Below are 23,446 nucleotides of genomic sequence, written 5' to 3'. Positions count from 1 at the left end.
TTTTTTTCCTCCATGCTGTACTTATACGGCGTGTACGACTCAGGCGCCATCTCTGAGCGAGCGGCGGCACTCTGCGCCCGCGTAGCACGCACGTGTTTTTGTTTTTATGTTCGGCGCCTGGTTACGCCGACGGCGAGGGACGACGCTCAACCCAGGAACGGGCGCTTAAGAGCTGCCCTCTAAAAATAGCTCCCGCGAAAGTGTTTCTTCTGTTTTAGGCATGACATGCTTTTAGCTCCCGTTGTCGGCGACCTTGAAGTGATGTCGAGCCAAAACGGAGAGCCAACATCCGGGCACTGATTTTTCGTCGTCCGATCATCTGGGCACCGAGCGAGATTTAACGAGACGAGTTCTCTGCTGAACAACGGCTTCCACGCCGTCCCCAAGGATAGCGACACGGTGCGTCCCACACACGTACGTAGAAGACCGCCCGACGCCGACGGTCGAAGCGGCAGCAGCTTGAGGCGCGCGCGTTTACAGGATGAAAACAACGATTACAAAAATGGAAGCCAAATAGAAGCCGGAGACAGCTGACGAAACAGAGCCGAAGAGATTGCCCCAGAAACTGACAGGAAACGATTGCGTCCTTATGGACCAGTGCACAGTATGGTGTGGTGTGCGAGCTGTGCTGTGCACTAGACCCATTTCAAGGTTGTGGTTGGCACCATCTACACTCTGAACTGAAAGTAGTAAAAAGGCAGTAAGCTGTCTTCTAGCGCACACCTTTTATAAAAGAGTGCGCTAGAGGACAGTTTACTCCCTTTTTAATCCCATATATGTTGTTAGTGGCTATTTATTATTAAAATAACAATGGAAGGAAAATATTTTGCTAGCCAGGCATCTGCATGCCATCGGAACCTGAAGCACCTGAGCTGCGGCTAGCGGGAATCAAAGGACAGGGAGAGGGAAAGAAGGGGGGGAGCGATAGTGAGAGAGGATAGGGGTAGGTGGTAATATACACTATGTACAAGTAAATAATATAAAAATAAATGCGGGATGCTGTACCGCACATGATTGGAGCCCCATATAGGCGCATTCGTGTTTTACAACCAATGTGCTATGCTCGTAACCATTTCATGCTTACATCTACGCTCGATTACAGGGGAGGCGGTATTTTTTTTTTTGAAATAGTGTGCAAACACCGGGAGCCAGGTTCGGTTACCAGGGCGGATGTTTTATCAGTTCGAAGTATCGTGAATGAACCTCATTTCAATGGAAGACCTATATGAGTATATGTGCATTGTCTTGATAAAGGGTATACACTCGATCCTTATCTCTACTTTCCACCTTTTTCATTATAGCAGTATTTGTTTTGTAAGCTCGCATAATTATAGGGTCTGTCATTGCGGCTCCGCCTTCTAAATAATCCTCTCGTACACCAATCGATTAATTCGGTTGCCGCAAGACCACAAGTTAATAACCGTCGACTATGTTCACTTGGGTAGCTGCCGTTTGGGGCTAAAATTTACCGCAGTGGCCTATTTCACGCCAGCGTACACACGATCGGAGAGCAGAGCGTGTACGAGAGGACGTGTTGAAGAAGACCAAAGGAAGACGTTGCTCTCTGGCTCGCGATATTGTGAGACGACTGTGTCGCTCGCGTACACCTCTAAAACATCCAGGACACCAGGAATACTCGGATGAGTAGGTCATCTCAGAGAAGAACAAACTGAGCTGTCTTCGAACGGTGTTTTCCGAGATCCATTGAGTAAACACTGCACCGCACCTCTGCACGCAGCAAGCGGAGATTGACGCGGGCTGTTACCTTGGAGACATTATTTTTCCAAGCGGTAACTCACTTCGTTGGTTCCGGGCTGAAAGTCCTTGCCTGTGCCTTCCCTATCCCCAAGCCGGCTTCCTCCGGCCTCTTATCAGCGCCATACCCACGTGTATCGACGGCATCATCTCCCACTTTTTTTTTTTTGTTCCGTTCTCGCGTCACCGGCAGCTTATCTCGCAAGGCTACCGCAGGCGCGCATGACCGTACCGCGCCAGAAGCCCGAGTCGCTCGGTGGAAAAAAACGCGTCTTCGGCCAACCTGCTCGGACCAAGCATGTGCCATGGCGGGACCGGCTGGGACATGGCCGCTGCCGGGACCACTGCATCTTACAGCGCTGCTGCTGCTACTACTACTACTAACACCGCTTCTGGCCAGCGGCGTCGACCATCCTGCTCCGAACAACGTTGTCAAGAGGGCGGCGGACATTGTTATCGTGCTTGATGGCGGCGAGCCAGAGAGAACGTACCCGGCGCGAGGTACGAGCATTCTTCCTGCGTGCAGCAGTTCTGCTTGTCTGTGCATCGCTTTTTACCGAAATTTCTTTTTTTTTCGCGATTACGGAGGTGGACGTCTAAGATGCGTCCAGGACATTGGAGAGGGCGTGATGGAGAGGAGGCAACAGCTGTTTGACGTGCGCTACTGATTACATTTAGAACCACTGGCTGTTGCCAAATCCGGGCCGGAAGCGATCGCTGCATGAGGTCGTGGTTCTGAATTATGCTCATAAGATCTGTTATGCAACGCGAGGTCCAAGTCGTTCCTTTCTCGGGTTCGTTCATTTTTGGTCGGAAACTGACGTGCGTCATTTCGCAATGAATGCGCAACGGCATATATTTTCTGCATGCGTTATATAAAGATGAATAGAAGAGATGAAACGCGGACACACATTATGCCCCATATATATATATATATATATATATATATATATATATATATATATATATATATATATATATATATATATATATATATATATATATATATATATATATATATATATATAGTGATTCTTGCCAGTGATTCTTGAACTGATCAACAATTAAGCACCAGGCATGACATATGTACACCGTTTTTCAAAGTCGAACCTTTATCAAACCTCCCATGGATGTCCCTCGGACCTCCAGGAGAGGTTTAATATCCATTGAGTACTCTCTCCGAACGTTAGGGCTTCCACGGATGATACAGGAGCCCCACTACAAAGGCTGTATCTTTGAATCGATGTGTAGATCGCGATATTTGCTGACGTCGGCGCAGGTGCAGCAACAGGAAAGATCGCGCACTGTGCTATACATACATACATACATACATACATACATATATATATATATATATATATATATATATATATATATATATATATATATATATATATACTATAACACGCGTGACGTGCCAGCGATTCTTGAACTGATCAACAAGCACCAGGCAGGCATGACATACGTACACCGTTTTTCAAAGTCGAACCTTTGTTAAACCTCCCATGGACGTCCCTCGGGTGTCCAGGAGAGGTTTAATATCCATTGAGTAATCCCTCCGAACGTTAGGGCTTCCACGGATGATACAGGAGCCCCACTACAAAGGCTGTATCTTCGAATCGATGTGTAGATCGCGAAATGTGCTGACGTCGGCACAGGTACAGCAACAGGAAAGATCGCGCACTGTGCTCTATATAAATTGTTCCCGCCAGCTCGACACTGCCATTATGGTTTTCTCCATTCAAAACGCGGTGAGTTTCCATTGTATTAAATGTCAAGTAGTTTTCGACAGGTCTCATGATTTGAGCGACTGGCGGCAATCAGCCGGGAATTCCACCACCAGGAATCCCGGAACGAGATAATGTCGAACTCTGATAAAGCACAAGAGATGTCTTTTGTTTGCAGCGATAACTGAAGTGACTTTCGGGACATTTTGGTTCTTTTCCCATATCTGCTGCAACAAACATATGGTTTACTAATGCAAATAAAGACTGCGGAAATCTCGGATTACTGTAACATTAAAAATGAACGTAAATCGTTCAATAAGCGGCGCTCCAATATGTACATTTAGCGCCATTAATGACGTCGCGTAAGACGCGGGAACAGTGACTTGCCGCATAGAGCGAGTGCTGGACGGTGCTTGAAACAAATGGATGGAAGCAAAATGGCCGATATTTTAAAATGCTTATCACGAATTGTCTACACAGCTAATCCTTCACACTTTTCTGCTGAATTTCCGGCATTGTCTCAGTAGAGATTTCACATTATTCATGGAAATCTCTATTTTCGTGCGTGTGCTCTTCACGTTGTTCGACTTTGAATGTAGCGCAGGGGGGTTATGCGTTTCTATCCTCTTTCTTTGAACTGCCTCGTATTTTTTTAAAACGTCAAATAGTTAAAGCGTCAGTCCATAGCGTTTTGGCTTATGGATGCCCACTCTATAGGCTTTGATTAGATACGTCCAGAGAAAAAAATTGCATTCGAGCGAGGGATTTCTGGTTACCGTTGGGACGAGAGTTGGAAGAATTCGCGTGCTCTCTTGCTCAGCGGCTGCGGCGTTTCAGGCTGTGATTAACTATTTCTTTTTAAGGTGCAGCTTCTTGAGAGTTTATAAACTCAAGGAAAATTTTGACGGGGAAGAACGAAAATGCATTTTAGGCTTCAGTAAGTAAATTTCACTTTTTTTTTAAATCTGAGCATTTATCGCATGAGTTTCTGACGTAATTACGCTTTTTTTTATTGCGACAGTGTGCCTGCTGGCATAAAGTACTATTTACAGTATAGGTATACACTGGACTTTCGAAGAAAGCGTAATTACTGGACTTTCTTCGAAAGTCCAGTAATTACGCTTGATTATATGTGTACATTATTTATTCGTATGATTTTTCCGTTTTGATGAAAATTAACTACGCTGAAATAAGTACGCTGTAGATGTGTAGCCCTGTCTTTTTTTTTTTTCACTCGTGAACGGGAAAAACAAGCCATCCTTCAACACCAAGTTTTCACCACCGGGCGTGCATTTGTTTAGCTTTAGGTGTACGTGTCTGCCAGGTGACTCGAATCTAAATGTTGACTCCCATGTTGTTTCTCGTGCTGCGCTGCTGCGGTTTATCGGCGACGATTCCAGAAGTTATCACAAGCGCGGCCCCCGTTGTTGTAGAGTTCGTTTGTGAGAAATACGGCGTCTAGATGAAACTTCTGGAGACCTCGCGTTCGTAAGGGAACAAAAAGGAAGTCAGATATGCCGTCTGCACCGAGAGGACAATAAAAGAATGAACACCATGAAGAAGTGGCAAGAACCGTTAGGCAGTGCGCACATGCATGAGCATTGGAGATTAAATAAGTTCGGACGTCGAGCATAAGGTCGATCTCACGGTAGCAGTGTAGAGCGATTAAGGAGGATGGTGGTTGCCACCATCCTCTTGGATCAATGGTGAAACTAACGAATAACCAGATAAAACGGAAGCTAACTCCATGTGAACGCACGATCGATGCATTGCGTGTTGATATCATTGCAAAGGTGTGAGAAGTTGCTTCTCATCTCTTCAGAACCAGCACTTTTTTTTTTGCGAGGAACACTGCCCACTTTATCTAAATTACCTGAAAAACACGCACTCGGTGGCCATCGCTGACGTAATGAGACCAGCTCACCTGGGCCTGTATGTGAAGGAAGCCAACAACCACCGAAACCAAGTAGCATATAAAAAGGAATGCTTCTCTTTTTTTATAATTTGCGAGCTTTATCAATGAGATATTAATAGCGTAATTATTTTATCGCTGAAAAATACTAATGATTATAAAGCAGAAGAAAAAACAACCACATGCCGCCAGTGGGATCTGAACTCACGACCTCCGAATTTCGCGTCAGGTGCTCTGCCAACTGAGCTATACTGCGGCGGCTGTCCAATCTTTCCAGTTGTATTGATTGTTTATGATAGTTGATGGAAGGTTAATTCTGTGCTCCCGCCTAGTTTGAACCCGAAGAGAAGCATGGTTTTGAGCAGACTTGCTAAATCGTACTACCGATGGGTCTGGCTGTTCAGTGTTCTGCGATCAGACTTCGAAGGTTAGTAGTCGGAATAAGCGCTTCTGAGCTTTGGCGTGCTATACTGTTTGGGGCATCCCGTAAATGAGAGGAGGGTCTGAGTAGTTCTCATGACTGCCTCTGGCAACGCATATGCCAAAAGTTTATTCAGTGCAATTAGCAAGATGTATTTTTCAACTCTGGAGCCTATGATGATAGTTTTGGTCTTCGCAATTTCAACTGGGGGCGGCATCTTAAAGGAAAGCCGATTCTCTCTAAACGTCTTGCAGCTGGAAGACTTAACATGCACCCTCGTAATGTCTTTCCCCACGCTGCTTTGCCGCCAGGCCTGGACCTTCCCTGCACCCACCACGTAAACTGCACCCCCTACGTCGCCATCTGCCGCAGCGACACGAAACGATGCGACTGTGCAAGCGGCTACAAGAGGCACGGCCATTTATGCATGTACATAGGTGAGTTTGTCTGCTTCCGGTGCTGACGATTTGTGCTCGTGCGAAACGCTGTTCGTCAACTTACGTTCACTTGCGTTTACGAGCGTCCTTGCGCGTTATTTTGCGTTCACGTGCGTTCATGTTGTTTCATAATCTGGAGTATACCTCTTCGTGTGGTGTCCTTTTCTTTGTACTCTGAAAGGAAGGCTGCCTGTTATACTTGTGTTCGAATTCAGGTATGTGTCGCCGTAGCCACCTTTTGTGTTTGGACTTTGGGTTTTATAGCGAAAAGAAACTTACACGGACCGTGCAACGCCTGAATAAGCGCCTAAAGAGGGCGCAGCGCATCATGATGGCAGCGCCACGAACGGCGGTGTTCGCGTTCGCTCATGCGCTTGCGTGCAGGCCGTTCCTGAGCGTCATAAGTCGACGAGATTAACTGTTTAAGATCTGCGCTTCCTTTTCGAGAGCCTACATTGCTAGCAAGCTTTCTTTAGCATGTATTTCGGGGTGAACCCAATGCTGGCCGCTGTGTGCGTCTATTGGTCGGTATCGAATGCACACGTCATGTGTAGTACAGGGCAGTCCCATAACAGGTGTGGGATAGTCGGTGGGTTCTGCAAGCCTCGCAAAGCGACTGCTAAGGGGAGGGGAGGTAGATTACCGGAAAATTAAGTGCGGTGTATATTCCACAAATGCAGTGACTGTTAGAATCGAGTAAATAAACATCTGCTTTAACTGCTACTGTTTGCGATATTTAGTTAAGCAGCACGCTGAATTGTCTGACCGCGCAGCATGCGGCCAGTGACAGATTTTCTAATCGCAAGTTTGCCAGACCTTTTTAAGGGCGTCTGATTTTCTGACATGTGAAGTGATTGGAATAGTTAAGCTGCTCAAGACGTCAAAACCGTTCGCGCTTATCTGATGCGATGAAATGGCTTTATTTCTTATCCGAGATTTATACTGGGCATTTCTTCTGCCTGCACATTTCTGGGCATCCCGTTCTATTCTTCGTTTTGATGCTGAGGGCAATGTCAATAAAATAAAGAATTGAAATTGCTACCCAAGGTATTGTCGGATCAATCGAACCACTTGGTGTGAACGAAATGCGCAGTTCCAATCCCCGAGCAATTCGTCGGCTGCCTTTCAGTTCTGTCAGCTCTATAGGTGATTTTCACAATCTAGAGGGAGAACCGCAAGCAATATATACAGTATGGCGACGCTACGAAGGGCTCCTCCTGTGGGCAGCCTGGGTAGAATCGCGCTTATTTTAAAATTCCCCGATAAGCTCGCGCTTGTTTGTCGGCTTCGGCAACCTCGTGTGAGGCAGTCTCTCGTTTCTCGAGGATGCAGAGGTATAAGCTATAGAGACAAATGAAGAAATTGCTGTCAGGCGTTTTAAAACTTCCGGCGTGTGATGCGAAGCGCGGTCAACGGTCGACGCACGCTTAATTCAAAACAAACGTTCGACATCGATGATGACGAATTTGTGCAACAAATGAATTACAGAACTACTATAGAAGAGAAGTTTTCTGCACTTAGCGCTACAGGTTACCAAAACCCGGCTATTTTCATCCGGCTTTGAGGAGAAAACAAGTTACAAAAGTGCGCCACGCAGTCGCTTTATTTGGAACTGATAATGTTGCGCCCTCTTTTTCGTGTTCAAAATTTTCTTGACCACGTGTTACTCTAAATATGAACGTAGAATTTTAATCCTGTGCACAGTTAAAAAGTGAGAACAATGAGGTCACATTTTCCGCGCGCTGTTTTTTTTTCTTCGGAACAATTAATCGCGCTTTGTGTGCCCTTTGTAAGCAGCTAGAAATACATGTAATTAAATTGAATTTTTATTTTTAAACAAAAGCAACGTACGTTCTCGGGCCTGCCGAAGCCAAGCAAGGGCTTGAAGGGCAGAGCCCGGCAGCTGAATGAAAGTAAGAGATGCTTTGACACAATTCTCCTCGTCCGGTTCTATTCAATTATTATCATCCGCCCGCTTGACTGATTGATTCAGTCACAATGAGGCCATGCGGCTATATGACGAAGTGCAAAATGAATCGGATGGGAATGGAATTCGAATGAAATCATCACATCACTCCACCCCACTTCCAGTGGATGACAAAGCACCATATTATACCATGCACTCATGCTGTAATAAGGCCTAGATGTAATTACAGAGACAGTCGCGCACCAACCTCCTCGCTCTTGCAATGTGCCCGCTATAGGTATTTGTGTCAGAAATGCTTGCTAACAAATAGAACCTTGTAATTACACAGGCTTTTCAAGTCCGCGGAAATTATCTTCTGAGAAGCATAGGATCGGTGCCTTATAAATGGGCTGCTATGGTTCTGCAAACGCTACAAATCCGGCGGGAAAACATAATTTTCCCATGTACGCGTTCACTCTGTATTGCTGAAACCAGGAAAATCTCGCAATAATTAGCACCCTTCTATCTCGTTGGTGAGCCAGTATTCATGTAACAGTGCTCGTACGATATGTTGTTGTAGGTAAACTGTGACGACAACATGTGAATGTGCCGGTGAAGCATTCGCAATGGATCAAACGGCGTGATTTCGCGCGCGCCGATCGTTCTTAGGCTAGTTTGTGGTGCCGCCGCAGCGTGGCGTCGTCTTCGTGAAAATCGCCAATACGGGGGAGACCTGCCAGTCAACTCGTAAATCAACACTCGCATAGTGCACAAAAAGGTGCAGGATCTACACACCTGGCCCTTCCACCTGTTACGCTGTTACCCGATTGGAAATCGTACAGGAGTTAAACCAACGGTGTCGCTGGTGTGCGAAACGCTGTCGTGCACTGGAAGCCTTGAAAAGCTTGCAGGCTAATTCGTGTTGCCCCTGAATTACCCTGCATTCATGCGGCAGGACTAAACCCTTCGCTGCATTCTTCACGCAGTAGGGTATTCCTTTATGCAATCGGTACGCTTGCGTCGCGCTTCCCTTCAAAAGGGGCTCTAGTAACGTTGCAGTATGCCTGGGATACGGCAATATGTTAAAGCACGCCGCTTCACGAATATTGTCCAGCAAGAATTTCTTAATGCGCTTTCTAGAAGGTGATAATAATAATAATTAATGATCTGTAGTCAGAATTTGAATTTCAGCGTCTTCGCGCCTTTCCCTCTCCTCTCGTCACTTTTTGCACGCTGGAAGGTGTGCGCTCTTCCGCCGGCCCCGCCGCCGGGGGCGGAGCTTCCTGGCCCGCCGGGGCTACGCGACTTATTGGCCACGGCCATGGTACCTGCCTGACATTTGTGAATACGGAGCGGGAGGGGTGTACAGGTGCGCACCTGTACACCTGAGTGTAGGGAAGAGAAAAATGAGCGGACAGCCCGAGTCCGGAATAGAAAAAAAAAATAAACATGCAACTGTAAAATGCATTTAATAAATTAAACCTTATTTGCAAGGGTACGATTCTTGTGACTTTTTACACAGTTGACAGCGACGCAGTCCCTGTGAGACGTCCCAAGCATTGGGCACGGAAACAAAAAGGTGAGTAATAAAGGCCCAAGAAGTTTAGAGATTGCGGAGAAAACAGCGATCGGTTTGCAAGGTACCCTGCGTACACATTCTCACTGACGGGCCGTTATTACGCAAGGTACCTTTCCGGGGTACCACGCGGTGGCGCCACCATCCTGCTGCGCGGATCCTCTAGAATACGGGGACACTCAAGTTTCAGAGCTGCACAGGTTTATATGACGAGCACCTGATCTTGCGGCCTGAAGGGACGGAAGAAGATGCATTGTCCCTTGTGGCACGCCGGATGATCGGATCATTGGGTGCAGCGGGAATGATAGCATAAGGACAGCACAGATAGCGTGGCGCCTCTGCTGTTCTTTTCATGGTGCACTCGGGGGCTCTGGCTTTTTTTAAATTTTGTGCAGAAAACTCAGTATAAATTCTAGCTAACTCTTAATGTCGATGGAGTACTCACGCTTTGAAAGTCTGAGCAGAATGCTCAGTAGTGAACAGTTATCGTGTACATCTGACACTGTACAGGTAACAACAGTCCGGACAGCATCGCCATCTACCAAGTGACGCTTGTGGTGGCAGCCGTCTTCATGGTTTTGGTATTCTCTGTTTTTGTCGGCTGCGTCGTCAAGAGGTGAGTTCTTTTATTCTTTCCCGCACAAGTCGAGCGCGTCTGTACTGGACCGGAAAATCTGCCCTGTAGTACGCGTGCACAATTTCTGTAAAATTTTCACGTGCGCAGCACGCGAAAATATTTTCAAGCGCACAGTTATATTTAACAAAACAATACCCGCAAAGTGAGCTTCGTCAGCTTCGTCGTCCTTCTCCTTCGTCTGCGCTGGCCGCTGGGGCATCAAACCCCAACTGTATCTGTTACAAAATAAATAAATAAATAAATAAGTAAATAAATAATCCCTCCCCTGCTCATATGCTCAACCAACAAACCCTTCTCATTTCATACCTGGGATCTTCCAATGCGGAGACATGCCCGCTGGCAAGATAGAGATGTTTAGACGCTTTGCAAAATGAACACATGCGCCTTCAACTCGGTGTTTATAGAAGGGCATTGTACTTTTTTCTTATGAAGTCTTTCCATTGCTGTATTTATTCCAACACTGGTTATGCGACTGTCCGGATTGCGCAGCTGGAATGATTAACTTCCAGTATGACCTATGACTTTTTCATCCGTTAACAGTCACCCCTCTGCGCTGTGGGTGAGCGGACAAGTGCATTCCTCTTGGAACAGAGCAGTGGCTAGTTTCAGCGCTTCACTCAAGGCCCTGCCTCTGCGGTGTTTCTACTAAGCTCAGCATATGCGTACGGCAAAGGGCCCTCTTCCGCGTGCTTTCTTGCACAATGTGATTACTTAGCACTGCGCGCAGGACGTGCGAGCGCTCCAGGGACCTGGCTGAGAGGATGCGGGAGCTGTCCATGGACGTGTACACGGTCCCTGCAGAGTTCGAGGGCCTGGAGAGGCCACCTTCGTACACAGATATCGTAAAAATAGATCACATGGTGAGCTCCGCGTTTTGAACCTTTCCCTTATAAAAATGGTCTGTAGACAGTCTATAGACTTGTTGTAGACTCTCTGCCTTTCTATAGATATTTCTTTTTGGCTACTCATATTCTATAGACTGTCTATAGACAAAAGTCTACTAAAAGTATATAGCCATGAACATATAGATTGTCTATAGACTGTCTATAGGATTTGAATTGCCTATAGACTGTTATCTAGTGTTCGTCTATAGAGAGTCAATAGGCTTTATAGACAGAAGTCTATGGGCAGTCTATAGGCTGTCTAAAGAAGTTTTTGTAAGGGTTGTGCGCGCTTGTCCCGTTATCCACGCGTGGGAAATTATTCGCCTGGCTTCGTGCGAATGTATTATTCTCACGCGAATACTTAATCTAATTTCTTGAGACAAATTTTGATTTAAAAAAATCACTGCATAATTTGGCGCGCTTCTCCTGTGTCCCCCGTTCCAGTTGTCGTTTTTGTTAGCGTGAAGCGCGTTATTCACACCAAATGATTTTGATATTCGGCAATGCGAATTTTCAGCGCAGCTGTTGAGGTGTCTTCATTTCGCGGTATATTTTTTGTGGCATTTGTTTTGTAAAAGGTTTTGGTCGAAATCATCGACAAAGACAAGAGCAGAAAATGCACAGGTAATAATTATGTAGCAAAACGCATACAGTGTAAAGAAAACAGTAAATAAAGTGTGGTGAATGTTTAGTTTTCTTTATTCAGTGCCCATCTTCCTATGTGCAGTACTTTTACCGAATGCGATGTTTGAGATCCGATGAATGATTCGTAATAACTGTCTCTTCAAATGTGCCGAAGGCCTTCCCTGTCGACCGCACATTCTGTTCTTTTGGCGAGAATCGAAACGCATGTATATTTTAACTTCGTTTCATCAGAAGAAAGTGCCATATTTTTCTAAACCTGGCGCTTAAGGGTTGTTTGGTTGCTGCTGCTTTCCGAGGGAACGGGACTGCGGTGTTGCCGCTATGTGAAATATTTAGGCTTAGCCTACTTTTTGAGAGCCGGTTGCAGGTCTCAGGATGCGCTATAACTCGTAGAGGACCAGCACTTTCTCCCTAAATATTAGTGCCAAATGTTGGAGTGAAACAGTCCAACGAACATCATTAGACATGTTCTTAATTTACGAACATAATTATGTTTGTAAGTTATTCCACAGCAGCAATATACTTAATTATACTGCTGCTGTGCAGTCAAACTGCGTATACCGTCTTCTAGGGGAAGAGTGTGCGTGGGGGGGGGGGGGGGGGGGGGGGAGGAATAAACCTGAAGGATGATTTCAAAGTTGGATGACTGGGATCGTCCGTTTTACAAAACAAAGTACAAAGACCTGCATTTTAAACGCGGCACGGGCAGTCACCATGACAAGGCCATGCGAATGCCCTCTCCATTGTTGTTGTTTGGTTGGAATGTATAAGCATTACACTTTGCTTTCTTTTATACAAGGCACTGTTTGCCTACTTGAGAGCGACTGGATTGAGTGACAAATTGTGACAGCGTTGTGCGTGTGTGTGTTATGCCTTTTTTCCCTTCTCTCTTCCTCCTTTTCGTCCCCTAATCCCTCTTCCCCAGTGCAGGGTAGCCAACCGGAACCCCTTTCTGGTTAACATCCCTGCCCTTCCCTCCTCCTCTTTATCTATCTATCTAGCATGCTGTTTGGCCTTGCTGTGATTCTCTGAAAATGGAGGGTACATCTTTGGAGGTCATTAGCAAAATTTTCACCCCACATTTCTCATTAACGTGCACTGGGCCCCATTGCGGCGGCAAAACCCTAGCGAGCGATATTGGCAACAGGTTGCGCGTCAGGTCCGTCAGTTGATATTCATTCGATTAAGGTCGCGTGAAGTTTAAATAGGGAATATGAAGGGGTGAGCTTCGCGGTCCGAGCGTTGTCTGTCTCGCGACCGGCCGCAGCGAACACCTTCACAAACACCGCGAAAATCACACTGCTAACAGGGTGATCTTCATCTTCTGCTAAGACTTGGTTCTCGCTTTCTCGAAGTCCATGCATTTGCCGGACCTAGGGTCGTAGCTGCAGCTCACTTTCCGGAGGTAGAGGCTGGCGCAGTCTTTCTGTTCCCGGCCGTCCTGGCGCGCTTTGGCCTCCTGGGCTTTCTGTTCCGGCGTCCGGCCGGGCTTGGACAGGTCCTGGCAGTTGCCGATCATGGCGTTCACCTCCAGGGACCGCCTCGATTTCCGGCACCAGCGCAGTGCGTTGTAGTTTGCTCGGCAGTGGAAGTAGCTGGGAAAAATGCCAACAGGAGGTTACCCTGGCTGTCAGTTCATCTGTAAAACCACCACCCGCAAAGCCAAGGCCACCACCATAACGTTAAGCCATTCACGTTAAATCTGCTGCCGACGCAAGTTTCAGTGATCTGCATCTACCGCTGTTTCCACGTCAGCCGCGACTGCCTTATACATGAGAATTGTGCTACCTCACCACTCAGCCTAGTTCTTTGCAGCCCAGAATTCCTTATTCGCGCCGTGCCTTTGTGTCCACTTCGCCTGCTTGACGGACTTATGGTATGCGCTGTACGCTTCGCCATTTCCGGCGCACTTCGTCTGCTTCCTCTAAATTTAAGCCGCAGTATGGTCAACTCAAGCTTAGCCTTTGATTTTTGGTTCCCTCTTTCTGTTTCTCAATGTACAGCCTTGGTCAAAAGTCTTAAGGCCAAAGGCTCTTCTCTACAGCCGCATAACAGAGTCATTACGGCACTATTAAAGACCGAATGGCCTTGAAATGCTAACCGAAGGTTTCTTCTTGCTGTAGAGAACCTTCCTGCTTGACTTGTGTTTTGAATGATTCGCTACAGAGAGCATTCTATGAGCAGTCGTTTCGCTGCAGATAGACTCTGTGGCCTTAAATCTTTTGACCAAGACTGTAGATACCCATTCTTTCCGTTTCCATGACTGCCTGTGCTCTCATCGATTTCGCTTAAGGCTCTTTCGTAAGCCACTGAGTTCCGGCCCGCTTTTGGTTACGGGCGGAGTAAATTTGATGTGGCCTTTTATTTTGAAGGATATTGGTGCTGTTTATCACTTGGGAGTGCCTGCCATATGAATGAAACCGTGTAGTCAACAACATTTGGCGTATATTCAAACTTAAGGAGATGAATAGCCGGCTGAGCCGAATATCATTTATCATCCAGGCGTACGATTTAAAACTCGAAATTGTGAGCTGGGATTCCGCCTGACGTATCATTGGTTAAAAATAGACTGTCCGCAGATCGCAGAGAATGGACTGTAGGGCACCAATGGCGAGACGTACGTAGGACTCGTTACATATGGTGCGTTCCGAAGAATTTTCGCAGAAAGATTAAGTGTGAGTCTAGTCCTTGTTTCGCTGGTCTCCAATACACAACATTGCTCGCCCTGCAGCTGTGCGGTCTCTAGTGGGAGCGTAGTGTCATACCAACCCTCTAGTACATACCCTGCTCCTAGATGGAGGCACTGCGCCCGTGTTCTGATCTTTACTCCTAAATGAAACGAGGGAAAAATAAGAAGCTTCTTCTAATAATGTCAACAGGCCTTGAGTGGGGACGAGGTACTCACGATAGATAGTAAGCATCATTCATTGGTTAACTCTTGATGATGCTTATTTCTCGCATTCAGTTGGTAACGGTGTAGTTTTACTGTTTCTCCCAGTTTTAAAGCACTAAAGGCATGGTCCTTAGCGCGGTCCTACTTAACGCTGCCCCAACCAGGAATCTTTTGTGAAGCCTTTGAGAAATTTGGTAAGTTCGGAGGAGCGTCGCGGCAGCTGTACCCAATGGGAAGGTGACCTTGGCCAAACGTAGCATAGCAATAGCCCGCGAAGAAATAAAATAAATATTGCCGCGACTAGGTTTCGTACCCGCACCAGCACGAACAGATCAGCTTCAGTGGCCAGTGCACGAAAGCAGATCAGGTCAGCTTAACCTCGATCAAAGCCTAACCTGAGTCTAATATCGTCGTGCCGGCGACCCAGCAAAGCAAGACAATGATCCAACCAGGCTAAACACACGTCCAGCCTGCAGTCGCTTGTGGACTCGTCATGCACAGCTGTTTCAACGAACCCCAAATTCTCAGACTGTTCTTGACCTGCGTGTATAATGACGTCACAAGGCGGCGAAGCAGCGACCATGCGACCGTACTAGTGAGAGCCTGGCCTTGAGCTCACATAGGGTCAGCCACGGCTTAACTGTCTGCCCGATCGTCCTAGCTCGCACTATAGGTGCTGTCAAACTGGCGCCTCGGAGCGATGCCGTGGCGGACTCACAGGTCGCAGTTGGGGCACTCTAGGTTGAGCATGGTCCGATATGTGGCGTACATGATGAGCGTCACGCAAGCCCCGTCCAGAGAGAGCAGCAGCCAGGAACGGTTGTCCACGCAGCGGATGAAAGTGCTCCACTTAAAGTTTCGTCGTCGAGGCACGGACAGCGCCGCGTCGTGGCACAGGACCAGCACGGCCAGCAGCAGGGCGCGCCAGCTTGGGCCCTGGTGGGGGCAGCCTGCATAAATACCGGAGGGAATTTGGATGAGTTCAAACGCGCCGCATGCTCACGCGAACTGGCCCTATTATAGTGCGTGAACGCGCACAAAAGGTCCTTCGTCAGGAGCCCTGAAGTGCCATGCGTCACCTGACCGCGTGGGAGTGCAGTCGGGTATCATCACTTGCGAGGGAAATAACTGTTACATTGAGATCCGTTACAATATCAGTATGGACATCAGAGAGCGGCACGGCATTGCAAACGAACAGTCGCCGCTGTGGCAGCGGCCCCGTGAAAAGCGCGGCCCAAAACGGTTCTTAATCCACACATTGCTTCTCGACTACAGGGGTATCGAAAGCCTCAGTACGTTTCGTATAGCGTCCGCTGGAATGCAATAGTTTGTGACATGAAACACCTGGATTGGGTTTATTTCCGCCTGAGTATTTTACGTATGCAAGCAAAAGAGCTACAAAAAATATCAGATGAAATGTAACGCGCGAACAGCCATGTCATCATTTTTCATTAAAGGGCATGTCTTAAAACAGAGCCGTGTTATGCAACTGCATGCTAGCTCTCCTGTTGGTTTGGCGTAGTCTTGGCCTGTCAGCAAGCATACACCTGCATGGGTGACTCACTCGGGTCCATCGTACGTCTCTCGTAAAAACAGATGGCGGCACGTACACGCATCCCGTGAACTTTCGCTTCGAGTGTATATGTGTGGTGGACATCCTGCGACGTAATCATACGAGGGCATTTAGGTGCGCTTGCAGACAATAAAAAAAAGTATTCCTTTATACTGAAGGCAGCCACCCCGGTGCAGGTTGTACTGGAGCTATGACGACCTCCACTTCTGGCACTTCTCTAAACTCTTCCCATTTGTAGCGAGGCTTGAGCTTCACGGAAGCAAGAAGAACGTGATTTGTTTGTTTCGGTCGATCGTGTTTTAGGTAAGTCGCAATTAAGCAGTAACGCAGTTTCACAAAATATCAATGACAGAATAACAAACTAGACAGAAGAATGCACCCTTGAATGAGCACGAGGTAGTATTACTACTACCGATATTACTCCTACGACCACTCGGTATAATACTACGAGTAGTATTAGAGATAGCCTGGAAATAGCTGATCGCTTTTAAAGAAAAAAAAATTCAGGGACGAGATTTGCCTCGACTGCGGGGAAGATTATGCCCTGTCTTCCGGCTTATTCGCCCTACCGCGACCGTGAACAATTCCCAGCCGCCATATTGAAAACCCTGCAATGCATCAGTCCATCCGTATACACCTGTGTGCACGGTCTACAAAAATGAATACGGACAAGGTGCGGCGGAAAGACGGAGAAAGAGCAGCGTAGATTGGAGAACAATGTTGAGGCACTGATATCGTAGATGAAATCAAGAAACTAAAATGTAGTATAGGCGGGGTCCTGTAATGCGCTGAAGCGGTAACCGATGGTCTATTAGGGTTACAGAGCAGATTCCAGGGGAAGAAAAATGTAGCTGGCCCCCGGCTAAGGGTCAGGTGAGAAGATAAGATCAAAAGAGATTTGTGGAGATAGGGTGGCAATGACTGGCACAGGACAAGAATATTCGGAAAGCGTTGGAAGGAGCTTTTGCCTTGTATTAGACGTAATCGGCTGCTTCTGATGCTGCTGCTGATAATGGCAGTGAAGGTACGACCGTCATCACGGTTGGGATTGTGGATAGGCTGCCTTCGAGCTAGCTGCATGTAAGAACTGAGCAGGCGTGAGTCGAACGTCAGGTGCAGTCTGCCAAAAGTAGCCAGGCTGTATGGGTTGCTTCTCCCTCATACTGTGGAGCCCCTATGGCTTTCCTAAAAACCAAAAGGCATTGGAAGGTAAGGAAAAGGGTTCTCCTTACCTCACAGTGATTTATAGCTTGCTGGGTGCGATAAGCGTTCCGCTATACAGCTGAAAAGCAAACCGGGCAGCCTTGTTACTTTTGGCAAATGGGGCACGTAGCGGGTATACCAGGCCGGAAGTTGCGTCACTCGCGTTTGCTTACTTTATTGCTCCGCAAGCAGGTGAACAATTCCGCCGAAACGAATCACTAGTTGTTGTACACATACCGGCAGTTCTGCCTCCACTCGTAAACGCAACCCGTCGCAGGTGACGGTTTCATCTGTCGTATGCAAGTGTATCTCAAGGACATCAGGGATACGTGTTCCGTCGAGCAAATCTTCCAGTAACGGCAGTGTACATTTCTGGACATCTTGTCCAGGGCCACAGAATGAGAATACTTGAAACTAAATTCGGTTACCGACCCACAGGAAGTGCGTGCCACCGTGGTTATCTGAACACGTACTTACCCATGCTATACAAGACGTGCTGTATATGGCTGCTAACTCGCCTGCGGCGTTGACCGAGCGCTGGGCTGCCTGCTGTCTGTCAGTGACGCATGCGCTGTTGGCGAAGCGCTCCTACCTATTCATAGCCGCACAATGCAAGGATGCGGACTTCAGATGGCTGTCGTCTGCCTGTCTTGGCTGGCTTTGAGTGATGGCCAGCCCACCGCTGGTCAGCTGGAGTTTTCTTAAGCTAGGCTCTGAAACCAATATTCCCCCCACCGGCCTATGATTTTTAGTTGATTTCGAGTTTGTTCCATGGGTTTCAGCTTCTACCCTGCAATTCGAATGGTAACACTGTACTTAACGGGCGCTTGCACAACATTGTTTTGCTCTTTTCTTTATTGAAGACGCCCCGATCGATGCCTCTAACCTGTTATAACGTGCACATTACCTTCACTTTCAAACATTTATGAGTCAGATCTCTTTGATACATCTTTCCTTTCACGTGCCGATACTTTCGCTTATTAGTACAACACTAGTTGACGTCCTTTTTTCATCGTTCCACAAAGCAGTTTGTAATTACACGTTATGCTCTTCAAATATATGTGCACCACAATGCTGCGCCCTCCGTTGACAAAAAAAAAAAATGTCAGTATCGACCCGTCGTCCCTGCATTTCTCTCTAGTTGCACTGATCGTACAAGGTGCCGAATGAGCTGAAATATTCAAAACAATTGAATTGAATCGACCCTCAAGGCAGGAAGGTAATAGAGAGAAGAATGGAAAATTTTGGGCAAAATATATATTGGGAAAAGCAACAAGCTTCTGGCGTACTTGCTGTTTCGAGAGATTTCCTGCAACCCCTGTTGACAGGCGAAGTCATTGAAAGTAGAACAGACAACAATATGCGTGTGTCGCGGCTCTCCATTGTCAGATTTTGTTGCTATGTGCCCGCGTCACGCGTCGCGATCACGCATAACGACTCGAGTACGCGACCGCGGCGGCTGCGTTTTTATGGAGGAAAAACGCTAAGGCGCCCGTGTGCTGTGCGATGTCAGTGCACGTTAAAGATCCCCAGGTGGTCGAAATTATTCCGGAGCTCTCCACTACGGCACCTTCTTCCTTTCCTCTTTCACTCCCTCCTTTATCCCTTCCCTTACGGCGCGGTTCAGGTGTCCAACGATATATGAGTCAGATACTGCGCCATTTCCTTTCCCCAAAAAAACCAATTAATAATACGCCGCTGTACTTTCGACACGCGGGATAATTCCAGGCCGGTGTCACGTGCTCAACGTTTCTTCGTGTTCTCTTCCTCGGCTACCTTTCACCACTATCCTCCTCGCATACGATGGACGAATGAATTTTACTGGCCCCTCCTTTGAATCGGGGTGGTGACTGTCGCCACCTTGCGTAGTAAATTTAAGTTGTGATCTTATTTACTTTGCACTTCTTACACTTTCAGTCCTATTCTGGCTCTTTGCGAATGTAAGCTATTTCCTTCCTACCTTCTGCGCTATATTATATTGATTTGGCTGAATAGCCATTTGTAGACAGCGCTGCGAAACGAAATGTAGCCTCCAGCAGGCACCGATCAGGCGGGAACGTTGTGCCAGTGTCTCTGATAACCTGCATTACGTCGCGATGTTATCTGTTGGATGCTGCACCTCGATAAAACTCTAATCGCGTGCTGTTATCAGGAGAGTTGGCTCTCTTGTCCATTTCACCCCGTGATTTGGGTGTTCGGGTGAACTAACTAAGATCCAGTGAGTCAGTCGCCCATTTATCCTCATGACCACGATGGCGTATGCTGACCATCCAGGCTGCTATTACAACGTGCAGTTGAAATTAGGAGCAGTAAAATGGCCAATCAACCGCTTTGATGTCATACCCTTGACGTGGGGACTGCCATGTTGAGGACCCTGTCGCTCTGCTGTGACACCGTCGAGTTCTTTGTCTCATCATCCACTGTCTGGCATGCATATATGTCGGTTGACGGAAAGATAATCTCGCATCGAGTGACCGCGTCGCGTGCGGTTACATCTTTCGTAGCGAGCATGGGAGCCTTGCAACTACATTACACTCAGGGCCTTCAAAAAAAAAGGGGGGGGGGTTAAAATGTACGACATGACGGCGGTAAATATGTTTCAAACTTCAACTATTGTAGGTGCACCGAAGTCGCATCACCCTTGCCTCAATTCCTTCTACAACCCAGGTGCCACACATGGTGAACCTGGCTGCCATCTCTTATTGCTGGTTTTATAGCGCAGAACGAGAGAGCAAAGCGCGGATGACACATACACAACGACACACAACAGGCAGCACAGCACACAGGCACCCTACCTGTGATACATCGATAGACAGTCACGCTGCTTGCGGGGTCAATAAACTGCGCAAGGCATAGCGACGAAAGGACAGGAAGGGTGATGATCGCCCGGGTGTGTATTTCACTGTTTCTGTCCTTTTCTCGTTGGGCCTTGCACTGTGTAGTATATTCACCATGCAGAACTAACTAGCATGTCAACTAACTCTTGTAAGCTGCTTGAGGCTTCAGCCCGTCGCTGACGGGCTGGGTTACCAGTGGTCGACTTCCTATTAGGTCGTACATATGCCGTCGGATAAGACAGGGAACAATGTATGGAAACGAGATGGTAGGCGTAACATGAAGGACAGCATGGTGGAAAGCATGAAAGCATGAACAGAGAGCATGGTGGGCTGGGGTACAAACGCGAGGGCGGCATCCTAGCTGAAATCAAGACTTGCAAGTGAACATAAACTATAGGCGCGTAATGCGCTGAAAACATAGCCAATGACTACTTATGGTTACAGGGTGGATACAAGAGATGGTAAACATAGCAGGGATCCCAAGATATTTGGATGGCAGATCAGATTCGGAATATTTGAAGGATAAAGCGGACAAAGTAGGTGCAGCTGGTTCAGGTCAGAGCCGATTGGAAGCCACTGAGAAAGGCCTTCGGGCTGCAGTGGACGAAGGCGGTCCGATAATGATGACGATGACCATGTGTGTCGCGGCAATAACTGTCTATATGTGACCATGCGCAGGTGTACGGCGTACCTCCACCCGAGTACTCGGCGGCCTGCGCGCCGCCGGAACCTCAAGAGGAACCGCCGCCGCCGCTGCCGCCACCTCGCACGCTCACCCTGTCCTCGGCGGTCCGTCAAGCCGCGTCGCGAAGAAGGGCGCCACCTCCGCCTGTGCCGGTGCACGCGCCCAACAGCAGGCCCGCTGAAGACGCACCTAGTGTCACCGACGGCGGCGGCGCGAGTACTACCTGAGTGCTGCCTGGTCGGCCGCCTCTCTGCGCATGGCTTTTCTTCTCAGTTTCCATAGACGTGTGTGTGTGTGGCCTAACTCTGTGGCGACCGTGTTACAAAGACACCGCTGAAGACAGTAGCCGACAGCTTGCGCTCGTTTTGCACATTGGTGGGAAGTCTAGCCGGCTGCTATTGTAAATAAATGACGAAATAAATGCGACAACAATGGCTTTGTGTTGAGACAGCGTGTACGTGCTCCTTGATGTGCGCGTCTCCGTCTATAGAGAACATTGAACCATGTCGAGGCTTCAGCACTTGATGTGCACCCCTCACACCCACTTTATTCACTTTATGCGTGCGGTGCACCTGATCCATCATTGTAAGGGGCGATACTCATACGTCCATACTATCAAGGATTTCTCAGCAGTTAAAAATACCATCGGGGTGCTCCTCTGCGTGCTTACGAGTATCACAAATTTTAGCGCCGATTTTTCACTGCTGGAACAGATATGTCACACCACGAAAACCAATCCAAACACAGCCGTGACCTCTTTCCGTTCAGCATATTCAGTACTCACAGGGTGTTTGTTCTCTGATCGAGTCTGTGATCGTCGGGTTCCTGCCTGTGTGTGCAAGTTAAATATCTGTATGTTAGCGCTCTGTGCTTATGTCTATAGGCTTCGGTACCCTGATGCTTGCTGATCCTTTCCCCACGCTGGAGGAACAAGTCAGGGGGATGTTCTGTCCCTCGACCTCCCCGCCTTTGCTGCCATTTAAACATTTTTTTTTTCTGTTAGCGCAGCGCGTCGGGGCAAGGGCAGGGATGGGGGGAGGTTGAAAATGAAAGTGGCCTTAACGTTCTTTCTTTTGGTCCGATGGCTAAACCTGACTGTTCAGATTTCTTCACGTGCTACTGGGCTCGGCGTTAAGGCGCGATCTAGAGATTACTTGATGAGCCCCCGTGTAGATGCTACCATTACAGCTCTTTTTAGTTAGTCATCGTATCTGCTAACGGTAGGTAGAAAGACGTATCCACAACGACTGTCTTGTGTACTACGTTAAACTATGAGAAGAAGCGACATAAAGGGCGGCGAAAAGATTCAGCAGCGCTGACGTGTTGTCAGTGTCAGAAGTTCAATGCCTTTGGACATTTACACTGAAGGAGCTTCGATGGGCCGGCATACTCGACCAAATACAACGTTGCTACCAGGATGCGAGCTTAAAACTTAGAAACGAGAATCGCACCCAGCGACTGACTTTCTTACAGAAGCTCATGTGCGCCAAGACAAGGTCCAGCAGTCCTGACTTTTCGGTTCGCTATGCTTGGATGACTTATTATTTTTCTCTGTCACATCTCGTGCGCGCAGTCTTCGTGTTATCGTCATGACTGTAGCTGGGTGCACCTCGACGACTATCGAAGAGTGTGTACGAAACTGCGCTGGCTGCAGGTACTTTCATTCAAGGTTTATAGCAGTCTGTAGTGCCGTATCATGTAGCAACTAAGTAACTAACGTTTATTAATAATCAAAACCGTTTGCGAATAACTTCGCCGTACATAACAGGGAGGTTGTTTGGACTGTGGCAACCACAATCGAATGCCGTGTACGAAGGCCTCGTGTCTAAACTCATGCGCGGGTCTTCCGTTGTGCGATGTCTAAAGTAACTGCAGGCCTCGATCCCTTTTCAGAAAGGCGTCAGGGGTGCGCATGTGTGCCTAGTGGCTTGCTCAGTGAAAATCGTAAACTTCATGGGAAGGTCGGTGATACCGATGTTGGTGACTTCGCGCTAAATGAAGAAGCGGGTCACGTCGAGTTCAGCGCCTGCACTATGACGATGAGGCGCAACATGTTCAGCGTGGTCCGATTACACATGTTTGTGCTGACCAAATTAGGCTGTAAGTTGTCTGTAGATAGTTTTCTCTTTTTACAGGGATATCTGTTGTGGTCCCCACCACCACCTCCATCATCAATCGAGCGGAGTCCACTGAAAAATGAATGTCTCGCCAGATGATCTTCAATTACTGCTGCATGCGGCAGAAGAGGTCTTTTTCTTTCAGCTGTACACTCTGGCAGCCTAATTGACCACTTTTTCTCAGTTCTGCATGCTACATGTCAGGGCCATATCTGCGTCAATAGACAAATACCCTGCG

The 23,446-nt window shown here is 47.6% G+C and overlaps 2 protein-coding genes across 3 annotated transcripts; one reads left to right on the top strand and one right to left on the bottom strand.

The window, feature by feature from the left end:
• The first annotated feature begins 1,967 nt into the window (after window positions 1–1,967).
• Window positions 1,968–21,539, top strand: LOC144098864 (uncharacterized). Of its 2 annotated transcripts, XM_077631782.1 has the most exons (6): window positions 1,968–2,256; window positions 6,127–6,252; window positions 9,681–9,737; window positions 10,245–10,350; window positions 11,099–11,231; window positions 21,085–21,539. In XM_077631782.1, exons 1-6 carry the CDS (start codon window positions 2,061–2,063, stop codon window positions 21,316–21,318), a joined length of 852 nt encoding a protein of 283 aa, XP_077487908.1. In that variant the 5' UTR covers window positions 1,968–2,060; the 3' UTR covers window positions 21,319–21,539. The 2 variants fall into 2 exon arrangements, with proteins under 2 accessions (XP_077487908.1, XP_077487909.1); XM_077631783.1 differs by lacking the exon at window positions 9,681–9,737 and having other exon boundaries at window positions 1,969–2,256.
• On the bottom strand, window positions 11,937–18,810 carry LOC144098863 (uncharacterized). The gene is made up of 3 exons (XM_077631781.1): window positions 18,047–18,810; window positions 15,512–15,743; window positions 11,937–13,495 (listed from the first exon to the last, which is right to left on the bottom strand). Exons 1-3 carry the CDS (start codon window positions 18,048–18,050, stop codon window positions 13,228–13,230), a joined length of 504 nt encoding a protein of 167 aa, XP_077487907.1. The 5' UTR covers window positions 18,051–18,810; the 3' UTR covers window positions 11,937–13,227.
• Window positions 21,540–23,446: the final 1,907 nt, after the last annotated feature.

The sequence above is a fragment of the Amblyomma americanum genome, chromosome 7 (assembly GCF_052857255.1).
Source record: "Amblyomma americanum isolate KBUSLIRL-KWMA chromosome 7, ASM5285725v1, whole genome shotgun sequence".
Lineage (NCBI taxonomy): Eukaryota > Metazoa > Arthropoda > Arachnida > Ixodida > Ixodidae > Amblyomma > Amblyomma americanum.
Note: the sequence above shows the minus strand (reverse complement) of the source record. Positions and strands in the feature narration are given on the sequence as shown.